The sequence below is a fragment of the Populus euphratica genome, unplaced genomic scaffold, assembly GCF_000495115.2.
Source record: "Populus euphratica unplaced genomic scaffold, PopEup_1.0 scaffold218.1, whole genome shotgun sequence".
In the NCBI taxonomy this organism is placed as follows: Eukaryota; Viridiplantae; Streptophyta; class Magnoliopsida; order Malpighiales; family Salicaceae; genus Populus; species Populus euphratica.
In genome coordinates, this window is record NW_011500100.1 from 306,302 (window position 1) to 319,563 (window position 13,262).

Genomic DNA, 13,262 nt, shown 5'->3' on the forward strand with positions numbered 1-13,262 from the left:
TATTTAAAAAAAAACATACTACTACCCAAAAAAAAAACATATTTCGTATTGGAATGCCAGTTATTATGACTTTTGCTAGCTTGAACTTACTTAGGTTTCTATTTGATAACATACACAAAAACCCTTTTTTTTTTTTTGCTTTGATCAGTAATTTGGGTTTACTATCATTATATATAAAAGTCTTGGCAACCTTGATTGATATTATTTTACGTCCTTGAAATGATCAAGGAAAGTATATATATCTTCTGAACCTCTAAAATAGAGGAACGAACTAGTGATTCTGGCCTGGAATTATTTTTGGTTATAGGGTGACTGTAAATAATGAAGTCAGATTTTCATTTCAATTGTATGATCGTTTCTCTACATGTTAGAGTCATCATTGTTTGCTGCATGGCATGCTGATGCTGTCCTGCAACATGCCATTCTGTTTTTTCAGTGGCTTTCGGCTGTGTGACTTCTTCAATCGATGGCCTCCGTTCATCGCAGTAAGATTTAAAGTTAACCACCACCACCTTCTTCCACCATCACAACCACCTTCTTCGATGAAATAAACGAATTCGTTATCTGCTGTCTTCAATGGTGAAAATTAACCAGTTAATGAGGTTGACCGGCCTTCAAGAAGGACAAGTAATTAAGAGCCTATTAATGCCCTATGTGGTATATAACATCAACTTCTTGATAAGTTTGGTGGGCTAGTAAATACGAAAATCAGTAAAGGATATACATATTTTAAAAACTTTAGCTTCACAGAAATGATTTGTAATTACCTTTTTCTTTCTTTCGTTTTTTTTCTGTCGGTTAGCCAGCATCGACAACGAATTCTGAAGCCATATGAAAAGCTTGAGAATCTTTGGTTATGATTTTCGACTTTCCATTCCATAAATATATAAATTTAGTATTCACGTAAACAAAGCATAATTACTCCACTCAAAGTGCCCCCTTGAAAGGTTACAAGTTCATATTATTATATATATCTTGCATCGTATTAATCTTCAATAAATCTAATATTTTGCACATCAACTGAAAAACAAAATTTTTTTTTAAGAACAAATTCCTCTTAGATATTGATCATTTCTTAATAGATTTTCCGAAGTTTTTTTTATTTCTATATAGGGTTTCTTAGGTTCTTAAATGTTTTATACTGTGTGGGTTTTTCCTAGCTTTCAAATTCTTACAAATATTTGAAAAATAACTACTTTTCTAAAATTAATTAATTACTTTTAAACTGTTTTCTTTTAATAGTTGTAGGGGATTTTTGTTTCCTTACAAGTTATAGTAAAAATAATTGAGAGATAATCTTTGTATTAATTTACGGTGATTGTCAAGAAGAGTAACCATCCTTTCTATTTATATCTTTAAGATTGTGTACAATATAATGATGGAATGTATTACATATGATAATTATTTATATGTAAAAGTATTTACATATATATGGTCTCTTTTCTTAATATACACCATCAAGTTGAAGGTGGAGACTCCACCCGAAGCTTGGATCGAAAGGAAGCAAACGAGATTGGAGGAAAAGGCTTGATAAGAACATCGGCTAGTTAATCCTTAGAAGAGATAAATCGTACCTGAATTTCACGCTTAGCAATGCAATCATGGACAAAGTGATAATCAACTTTAACATATTTAGTATAAGCGTAAAACACTAGATTGGCAGATAAGAAAGTGGCCCCTAAATCATCACACCATAACATAGTCATAAATGAAGAAGGTAGCTGAAGTTATGACAATAATGAGCGAATACATAAAATTTTAGTAGTACCATCAACTAAGGTTTTGTATTCTGCTTCAGTAGAAGACCTCACAACAATGTATTGTTTCCTGGATTCCCATGAAATATGAGTAGAAAAAAGGTACACAAGTAACCACTTATAGATTTTTTTATTGTCAATACTGCCAGCCTAATCAGTATATGTGAAATCATGAAGAGACAAGAAAGAATCTCAAGTAATGTGCAAACTATAAGTTGTTATAGCTTCGAGGTAACACAAGATACGTTTAACAACAAACCAATGATCCTTAGTGGGGGCATGCATAAATTGACATACCTTGTTGACTGCATAGTACATATCAGGTCTAGTGAAGGTAAGATATTGTAATGCCCCAACAATCTGGCGATACCGTGTGGAATCAGAGTGAAGAGTATCAGGCACGAGTCCTAATTTGGAGGAGGTAGATAGAGGAGTTTCAACCGGTTTGGAAAAAGTCATACCTGCTCGTTGGATGATATCGAGTGCATACTTGTGTTGGCTTAATAAGATACACATGGTAGTAGATTTAACTTTAATGTCCAAGACCAAGAAGAAATGAACAGAACCCAAATCCTAAAGTTTAAATTATAATTGCAACAAAGTAATCAATCTATAAAGCACAGCTAAGTTACTCCCGATTAATAAAATATCATTTACATACACAAACAGGGAAATTATGGCACCATCAAGAGAGAGAATAAACAGAGAAGTATAACCTTTAAATGCCTAAAATCTAATAGAGATTAAAAACTCACTCAACCAATTATACTAAGCGTGAGAAGTTTGTTTCAAGCCTTACAAAGATTTATAAAGACAACACACATGAGACGAGAGTACAGGATCAATAAACCCAAGTGGTTATACCATCTATACTTCTTCTTGAAGAATGCCATTTAGGAAAGCATTATGATAATCCAACTAATGAATGTTCCAACCATATGAGACAACAATAGTGAGCATAAAGTGAATTGTTGTAGGCTTTATCACCGGACTGAACATCTCCAAGTGATCAATCCCCTCTTGCTGAGTGATGTCACGGGTAACCAACTATGCTTTATATTGCGCAATTCGACCATCCGTATCTTTTAGTCTTATACACCCATCTACTGTTAATCACATTCATAAATGGATAGGAAGGCACCGATGATCAAGTCTGATTAGAGTGAAGTGCCCGGAGTTCATGTTGCATAGCAATATGCCAATTCAAATACATATTGATTTCCTTAAAAGACACTGGCTCCTATTAGGGTAAGGACGAAACCTGTGAGGCAGCCGCAATACTAAGATTAGCATTTTTTGCTAGACATGGGTGAAGCACCATAAGGTAGGTGCGAGCCAGCTCAGAAGGAGTGAAGGAGACAAAGAGCTAAATATACTGAAGCTAGAATTTAGACAAATCAACACATAAGTTAATTCTATGAAGGGAATAAGAGGAAGAACTTGTGGGTGAAGAACTTAATATAAGCACAGGCCATGAGGGAGAAGCAGCAGGAGAAATGGTAAAGGAATGGCCACAACAGGGGAGTTGGCAAAGAATCTTAACCTGCACTTAAAAAATGATCATGATAATAACATGCAGATAATGATAAGTAGGTCGAAGGAAGTGTAAGGCGTGGATAGGGCAATGGTAAAAAAACTAATGAGGGTGGCTTAAGTAGGTGTTTAGTGACAAGTACAGGGCCAGGAGAAGGTTATATGGGTGGAGCTATAATCTGTTCAGATTTATCAAGAGGAAAAACATTTTCATGAAACCGGGTATGACGAGCAAGATAAATACGATTGGACAATAGATTAAGATATCAATAACATAAATAATAGGTATTATATCCTATAAAAACATAAGGGGATGAACAAAAAATCTAACTTAAGAGCATTGTACGGACAAAGAAAAGGAAAATAAAGACACCCCAAAGTATGAAGAAATGTATAATCAGGAGTCAATTTTAGAAGACATTCAAAAGGTGTTTTATGATTAAGAATTGGAGTTGGCATATGATTAATCAAATAAACAGAGCTTTCAAATGCATAACTTTAATATTTAAGATGAGCATAACAATAAACAGAGCTTTCAAATGCATAACTTCAATATTTAAGATGAGCATAACACTGCCCAAGAAGGCTAAGCCTAGTTTCAATAATATATCTATGATGGCGTTCGACCATGCCATTTTGTTCATAAGTGTGAAGGTAGATCACACGATGATGAATGTCAATCATTTTAAAATATGTATTTAGTTTTTTATATTCACCATCGTAATCGGTTTGAACATACTTAATTTTTAAGGAGAATTAGCACTCCACAAGCGCCTAAAACTAATGAAATTTTTTAAAAACATTAGACTTGGCAGCGAAAGGGTAAAACCATATAAACTTCGTATGGGCATCCATAAAAATAGCAAAAATAGCGAAAACCATCAAAGAACATCATAAGGGATGAACCCCAAACATTACTAAAAATCAAGTCAAGAGGAGCTCAAGTTTGATGACTTGTAGTTTTTAGAGTCAGACAAGATGACTTGCCCAGAGGGCATACATAACAATTAAAATTAAATTGAGATGAAATACATGATTTTTTTTATTTTTCACTAAAAATTACAGAATACATGGACTAGGATGTCCAAAGCGATGATGCTAGACATCAGTAGAAGTAGAGAGATGGGTAGATGAGAAGACTTGAGGCAATGACGATGTGGATGACTAAGACAAAACATATATACCATCTCTACTTCAACCAGAAAAAAGCACTTTTTTTGTCATAAGATCCTTAACATAAAATATAGATGAATGAAATTCAAAAAAGATGTTATTCTCAAGATAAAATTTTTGAATAGATAGCAAAGTTTTTTTAATAGCGAAAACATGTAAAATATTGGATAAAGCAACATGCGTTTAGGTGAGCGAATTTTAGAGTGAGCAATATTTAAAATAGCAAGGCTCTTATCATCACTAACATATAGATGATCATTTCCAAGGTAAGGTTCTAAACTCATCATATGACATGATCAAAAGATTGATATATTATCTCAAGTGCAGAAGTGTCAAAGTAATAAATAATGAGGCAAGACCAGAGTCGAACCATAGGGAGGTGAACTATATAAATTATAAATAATATATTTATATTTAATAAAACAAAGAGTTGATGATAATTTTATAGAATATTAATATAAGAATTAAATAAAAATAAAATAATTATCAAGGTTAGATGATCCACTAATGGTTTTTTAAATAAGTATAATATAAACTCTTTTATTACTCAGTTAGAAACCACACACAATGAATGTTCTAATCGGATTATAAATTGTTAACATAATTATATTAGTTATCTTATTTGAATAATGTTAATACTTATAAATATTGTCAGGTATTTATAATGTTAATTTATGTTAACAACAAATCAAGTTCCTTTCATAACGTAACTGTCGGTTAAACCACACAGTAGACTATGAAAGGGTCAAGCATTTATTGTACCAATAGTTATATAACATAAATCTAGATTAATGATTTAACAAGAAAAATATTAAGAGTGAATAAGATAATACAAAACATGTTAATATCAAATATTAAAGTCCATGTTAAGTTTACACTATACTTATTCTTACACCATTAGTGTAACCTTTTTATCTTAATGTAATAAACTTAACTAAACATAATGAAAAAGAAAAATATAAATAAACAAGATAAGAATATAAATAAGATATAAGTTAACTAAATAAATAAAATGAAATGAAACGCATAAATAAGATATTAATATAATATAAAATAAAACTTGAACATTAAAAAATACAAAAAAAAAGAAAGCAAGAATATGATCTTAATCTGAAAAACCAAAATGTTTAAATGTATGGCAAATACTTCCTTTTAAAGACTAAAAGTCAGAATTATTGATTTGATGACTAATTATTGAGTGGATGGCCACATCTTGACTTGGTGACAAAAATTATCTTCTTGTCTAAACAAAACGTCATTGCTAACATCAGAATTTGAATAGATAGTCTTTATAAAAGTTTGAGTATTTGTCTCATCTTTCAAAAAAAAAAAAAGAGCTCATTTCGACTTTTATAACTTGAGATATAGGCTAAACACTGAATAATGTATGCATTGCATAATAAATTCTGACATCTCTTTTGTTACTATAATTTGAACTTGAAAATGATCGTTTTGAATCTTAAATTCTCATGAAAGCTTTTAGGCCTATGTCTTATTTTTTCATCCATATAAACCAGACTTAAATTCAAGTTCTACAACTCGAATTATAATCTAATAACCGAATGATATTTTTGTTTAAATTGAACTAACATCTCTTTTTCAAGCTTAACCCTCTCTGCCTTTTCACTTTTAATAGTTAAACAGATCAATCAATCCTTTAAATGGTAAGATATGCTTGTATTCAAAATGAACATTTATCATAAATTAAAGATATCTTATGTTATCAAACTTGTTATTATAAAGCATGCTTTAGTTAGGAAATTTAATGATACTTTAAATGCAATATCATGATATAAAACCTTGATAAAAACACATTTTTAAGTATTAATCGTTATACTTACAAGGTCAGGTGTGACATGATGATTTACACTTGTATTAGGAAACCAAGTAACGGGAATAGTGGTTGAAATATTATTAAATGCAAGATTAGCATTAGCTTGCATAAGATGAGTAGCTAATTGAAAGAATTGTTGGGCAGTATGCCCATATTCATAACATAGCTGACATTTGATATTGTGATTATAATCACCAAAATAATTTTCTTGCTACCTAAAGCTACCTATTGTCTATGAAGAAAAACCAGAGAATAACCGGTTTCCATGTTGGCTATATTATTAGCCCAAAGCATAACTATAAGTTGGGTCATTGCCATGATAATGGTTGCTACGATTGGTAGGTCTCCTGCCCCCATGAAAACAACCTCATCTACTAATACTAAAGTCAGATTGATGCTACACAAAAAATATAGCTAGCTACTGCATTTGAGTTGGTAATAGAGGAGATGTTACGAATGGCTATAAAAAGGCTTTGTAAAGAAACTCATGTGTTAAAAGACTGTTACGAAGATTAGTGTAGGAGATGGGATCATTCTTAGTGGATAAGTTGGTGACAAGATCCTTAAATTTACTGTGTAACCCTCGAAACACATACAAGTTGAATTATGCCAAGGAAATTGGTCTGCCAACTGCAGCAAGTTCATCAAATAAGGCATTTACTTTCTACAAGTAGATGCTAGCAGAATCATCATTATGTCGTCAATCTTGGAATGAGCTATGAAGTTGCATAATCCAAGAATTTGAAGGAGAGGCAAAAGTTGTTTACATCATTGTTCAAGTGTCATAAGAAGTGTTATAATCCACAATTAAATGCAAAACTTCCACTGAGAAAGAAGATAAAAGGGCACTCATGATTAAATGATCTTGTTACTTTCATAACAAATATACAGGGTTGACAAAGAGTGCACTTGTCGCAACAGATACTAGATGTGAAGGAGGACACGTACAGGGTTGACAAAGAGTGCACTTGTCGTAACAGATACTAGATGTGAAGGAGGACACGGTGATGTGCTATTAACAAAGGAATACACGTCTTGGCTTAAAAGAAACGGTTTAATATGCATCCTCTAATATATGAAATTGGTGTTTGAGAGTTTTAAAGAGACTACCTAGTGTGTTTGGGAGAGGAATAATAGTAGCAATATTAGATGTACCGTACATAACTGATTGCATCATAGGGGAGAAAGAAGATTGAAGCGTTAATGTAGCGGCAACAGATTGTTATAGTTTTTGATTGTCCATTTTGCAAAGATAGAGAACGTTGCAAATGAGCAGTAACAGAAAAAAAGGATGAAGATCTATGCTAAGAAGGATGGTTGTTGGCAGATATATATGATGAGAAGTAACAGAAAGAGAATATGAAGATCTCTACTATAAAGAATGACTGTTGGTAAATTTTAAAAAAGATGAGATTTTTAGTTATGGAAGGAGGCTGCTGGAAGATAACTAAAAGCTCTAATACCAAGTTAAGATAATTAAGAAATAGTATTTGTATTAATTTGTAGTAATTGTAAAGAGAGCAATATAGTTATACTTTTAGGATTGTGTACAATATAATAATGGAATGTATTTAAATATGATAACTATTTATATATAAAAGTATTTACATATATAGAGTCTCTTTAATAGTGAGGTCATTAAAAAAAACATAAACGACATTCAATAACACAATTTAAAGTGAAAATTATTTAAACAAAAAAACATATAAAAAATTATACTTGGAAATCATAAATTAAAAAAAAATACATATAAAACCTAATCTTGAAACATTTTATTCATAAAAACCCAATATAAAAATTTAAAAAAAAATATATCATAAACATGTATCGAACTCACAACAATAATAATAAAAGTTATATATATATAAATTGATTATCACTAACCATTAATGGTGGTTTTACCTATCCAAACTTAAGAAGTGGTTGGTGAGAACCCTTCTAAATTTCTAATGGTAAGTAAAATCATGACCTAACTTAATTAATTTTATTGATCATATATATGATTCCTCCTCGCTCCTCCCCCACTTATTCCTTCTGCTATAGTTTTGACGGACACATTTGAATGAGGGCTGCTGCGTGGGGCTCACAGATGACCGAACATCTCTAGAACCTCACCTTCTTCTCCCTACTCCTCAAAATAAAAAATGTCTCCATACAGAGAACCCTAAATCCTTTCTTTCTCCTCCACACATTTGACATTCCCCTCCTAGTGGCTGCAAGTAAGCAAACAGATATAGATTTCACTCGCTCCACCTTCTGCCACGTTGGATTTTTGCCATGTCAACATAATCTTACAAGATCTTTTTTCATATATAATAATAATTCTCAATAATCCCTTGAAATATTATAAGATTATAATCAATATTTCAATACATTTCAAAAAAAAAATATCAAATTAATATATTTTCAAAATAAATATATTTTTAAAACATATCTAAACCCAACTACAAACTCCATGCCAACTTAAAACTGCAAGTAAGCAAAAAGATAAAAAAAAAAAATCTCAATTTTCTCACTACTGTATATCACGTTAGATATTTCATATGGGTTATTTCCATGTCAACATAATCTCATAATTTTTTAATAAATTACAATAATCTTTTGAAGTATTACATAATTACAATAACTATATAAAAATTTAAGAATCTTTCTTTATACTCAAAATATTAATAATTTTTTATATTAACCTGAATATCTTTATATTTGTTTTAAAAAAATAAGATTAGTTTTGTTTGGAGTTCGTGATTATTTTTTTTAATAAATATAGTTTTTGAGAATTGAATTTATATTCTTGTTTTTATAAAAATTATATTGGTAAAATATTGATGGTCTTCTGAGTAGAGGAAAGGATCTCTCTATTAATATTAACTTGAGGTTTTATGGTATCTTTGGCCTTGCTATTAGATATTTCTTGCAATTTCATTTTTTGAGGTTTTTATAATTTATTTTTATTTAATTAAAAAAAGCTAATAAATAGGAAAGAGTTTATCACATTGCATAAGACGTGGTCATGGTTGTGCCACGACCATCAACCACGCCCCATAATTAATAAGATCACTTCCTGCCCATACATTTCTTGGCCCTCTGCACTTCCTTATAATATCAAAACAAATAAATTATTAACATAAGGTGGACGTCGAGGAGTTTTTTTAGATTAGTGTAAGTGTTCGGGTTAGCTTGTATATATTATGATTAATTTTATGAGTTTTAAAGTTAACGATCATATAAATTTTCAGTAATCATCATATAAGTAACCAAAGACTCAAATCTAAAACTACAAAAAAAATAAATCTTTTAATTTTAAGTTCTTATCATTTTACCGCTACTTAAATAATTTACATCAAGAAGTTGACTGGGCTATAAATGACTCCCTGTATATATAACAATTTGATATCTTAATAAATTATTAACATAAGGTGGACGTCGGGGAGTTTTCTTTGTAAGTGTCCGAGTCATGTATATTATGATTAATGTTATAAATTTTGAAATTAATAATTATATAAACCTCTATTAACTATCATATGAGTAATAAAAAATTCAAACCTAAAACCATAAAGAAAATAAATTTTTTGATCTCAAGTTCTTATAAGAAGTTGATTTGGTTATAAATAACTCACTATATATAATAATTTGATATCATGCCGATGAATCTCATCTTCTAGAAGCAAATAGGGTTACCATCAAGTTTTTTTCAATGAAGAAAATGTGTTAATAAACTAGTCAGTGACAAAATAGGGAGTAAACAAAAAAAAATATTATAATTTATTTTTTTATTAGTGAGAATATCGTAATAATAAAAAATATTTTTGAAAATAGTGTTATTCTTCGAGGACGGGAAAACAAAGGGGGAGGGAGGGAAGAAGTGGAAAGAAATATAAAATAGGATGTCCGATGAGAAATGTAGAGGGATTGGATGAACAGACTATGGGTCCACATGAAACTTAGGCCGTAGCATATGAAAAGGGCAGGTGGGCATCACGTGGGTTAGTAGTTATCATGGACCAGGTTTGTCCACGTAGGATAGATTGGAATCTGCCGGCCCCACAGTGTCTCATCCTTAAACCAGAAAAATATCTCGGGGGACTAAACTAGAATTTTAATTCTCGTTGTTAATTGCCCCTGCAAAACCAAGCTATAGTTTAGCTCCGTAATTCTTGTGACACGTGGCACGCAAGTAGGCTTGATATAATTATATCAGTAATTTAAGACTAAGGTGCGAGCATCATTCCTATTCTAGACGTGTGCCTCCTTGTACATCGTTGAGCATGTCAAATTTATTTTATAATATATAAACAAAATTCAAAGAAAATTAGGATTCTGATTCAATGAATTCAACGAGCTTAGATAATATAATAATATGTAAAAAAACATGACTAATAAAAAAATATTCTCTAAATATTATTAAAATTTTTCAATAAAAGAATAGCTTTGTAAAGAAATAAAATGAAGTTTAAGTATAGTTTTTTTAATGTTTTAGAATAAAAGAATAGCTTTGTAAAGAAATAAATTGAAGTTTAAGTATAGTTTTTTTAATTTTTTAAAAATTATTTTTTGAATTTTCATGTGTTTATTTGTCATTAAAAAAATTAATTAATAAAAAAAAATAGTTTGATTTCTAGAAAAGTATTTTTTTTATTTTAGATGAAAAATACTTTTTAAAAGTTATGAAAAATTTAAAATTTTAATATTATTTGATGATTATATCAAAATTGATTCTCAAACTTTTGATTACTATATATTTTATTTTGAATTTTTTTATTTCATCTTTTGAAATTTAATTTAATTTTATTTTTATATCAACTTTGACCCTTATTTTATAATTTTTATTTATTTTTATCTTATCATTTTCTTAATTAAAATTTTTTACCTATTATATTTGATCCTTATTTTTTTAATTGTTATTTATTTTATTTGAAATAATTAATAAAATTATATTTTTTTAATTTCATCATTTTTAAACTTTTTTATTTGTTAAACTTGATCTTTATTATTTTGAATGTTATTTATTTTATTTGAGATAATTTATAAAATTGGATTATAAATTATCTCAAATAAAATAAATAACAATCAAAATAATAAATAATTAAAAAATAATAAAGATCAAGTCTCAAAATAAATTAAATAATAAAATAAAAAACATAAGTAATTTTTTATTAATTCAATTAACTCACGATTTAAAATACAAAATTGAGATAATTTTATTAAAAAAAAGAAAAAAATCACAAATTTCGATATGCAATAATATAACATGGAATGATTCCTGAAAACTAAATTAATCCAAGCGTTTTGATCTGAATAGTCAATTTCTAGGAATCAAGGGAGACTTGCGATTATAACGCCTAATTTATTATACTTCCGGTCTAGTTCACACTTGAATATCGAAGCGGAAGTTGTGTGGACATGCTTCTTCCGAGAAATGGCATATATTAAAGTAGATTAAACATCTTATTTGCCTCATTGGCAAAGCAAATTCCAACCCTAATTAAAAGCAAAGTCTTTACGTGGATGCTGCTAAAGCAGGAGCCAGCTAGATCTTTTTTATTTATAATCTCACATCAACCCTAAATTCCCTATGAAACTCCCAAAACGCCCCCAGTGAAAAAAATATCCCATAATTAAATGCAAAAAATTAGGGTAGTTTCCGTTATTTACTACATCTTGCACGCCTGCCCTTTCTCTCCTCTCTCAAAACTCCTTTCCCCTTCCCTAAAAAATCACCAAACCCAACAGAACAAAAGAAACCATTAAGGGCATCGATAGAGAAGCAAAAGGAGAGGATGAAAGGGTGTGAGCTATGTGAGAGTTCAGCAAGAATGTTCTGTGAATCAGACCAAGCTAGTTTATGTTGGGATTGTGATGAGAAAGTACACTCTGCCAACTTTCTTGTTGCAAAGCATTGTAGAACCCTTCTTTGTCAAGTGTGTCAATCTCCAACTCCCTGGAAATCCTCAGGGTCTAAACTTGCCCCTACAGTTTCTGTATGTGAATCCTGTTTTACTGTCCATAAAAACAATAAAAAACCTCTCCAAGATCTGAACGTCATGGCTAGTGATCAAGAAAGCCGAGAAGCCGGAAATGATTCTGACGAGTCTGAAAATATTCAAGAATTCGACGACGACGACGACGATGACACTGATGATGATGGTGATGGATATGACGAGGAGGAAGATGGAGACAACCAGGTGGTGCCATGGTCAGGTCCTACTGCATCGTCTTCGCCATCAATTGCGCCACCTGTGGCTAGTTCTTCTAGCAGTGAAGAGGAGATTCCCTGTGCTGGTAGAAATGGGTTTTTGAAACGGACGCGAGACAGTAATGTTGATCTTGATTCTGATGCAAGTCTCTTTTTCTTGTTCTTTCATTTCTTTGCCATTTTTTTATGTTAGTTCTTAGAGGGCACATTTTAATAATTGAATTTGTGGATCTTAGGAAATATTGGGTCTTCTTCCTCTTCCTTTTTAGGTTACAAGCTTTGGGTTTGGTTAATAAATTTCATGGTGGATAAATGCAGGATGAAACTGGATGTTCCTCTTCGCATAATTTAAGAGGTGGAAGCATGAGCACCGAGGAAGGGAATTCTTCGAGTTCTTCAAGGCCATGGAAGCAAGCAAGAACAAGCGTTCATGTTGAAGAAGATGGTCAAGCAATGTCAAGATCTTCGGCTATCATAGACTCCCTGAAGAGACTGCAAAAAGACTTGGTCACGAATGGAGAAAACGCGTCTGCTGCTATTCTTGGGATCTGCAAATTGAGCAGAGATCAGAGCCTTTGATTTCTGCCCCTACTAACCTTTTTCATATGATTAATTAATAACCATATAGTTTTCGAACCATAACTATTTACTATTTCATTTTATTTTGAAGCTTATTTTAGTAGCTGGTTGTGTTTGTCTTCATGGTTTTGTACATGAGATGGTATTTGCTTCCATGGTTAATGCTATATTACCTCCTGCTATTTGTTCTTCA

General features: G+C 30.8%; 1 protein-coding gene across 1 annotated transcript; it reads left to right on the forward strand.

Annotated features, from left to right (window-relative positions):
• Nucleotides 1–11,762: 11,762 nt before the first annotated feature.
• On the forward strand, nt 11,763–13,262 carry LOC105109444 (zinc finger protein CONSTANS-LIKE 4-like). The gene is made up of 2 exons (XM_011004167.1): nt 11,763–12,632; nt 12,809–13,262. The coding sequence occupies exons 1-2, from the start codon at nt 12,075–12,077 to the stop codon at nt 13,067–13,069; spliced, it is 819 nt and encodes a 272-aa protein (XP_011002469.1). The 5' UTR covers nt 11,763–12,074; the 3' UTR covers nt 13,070–13,262.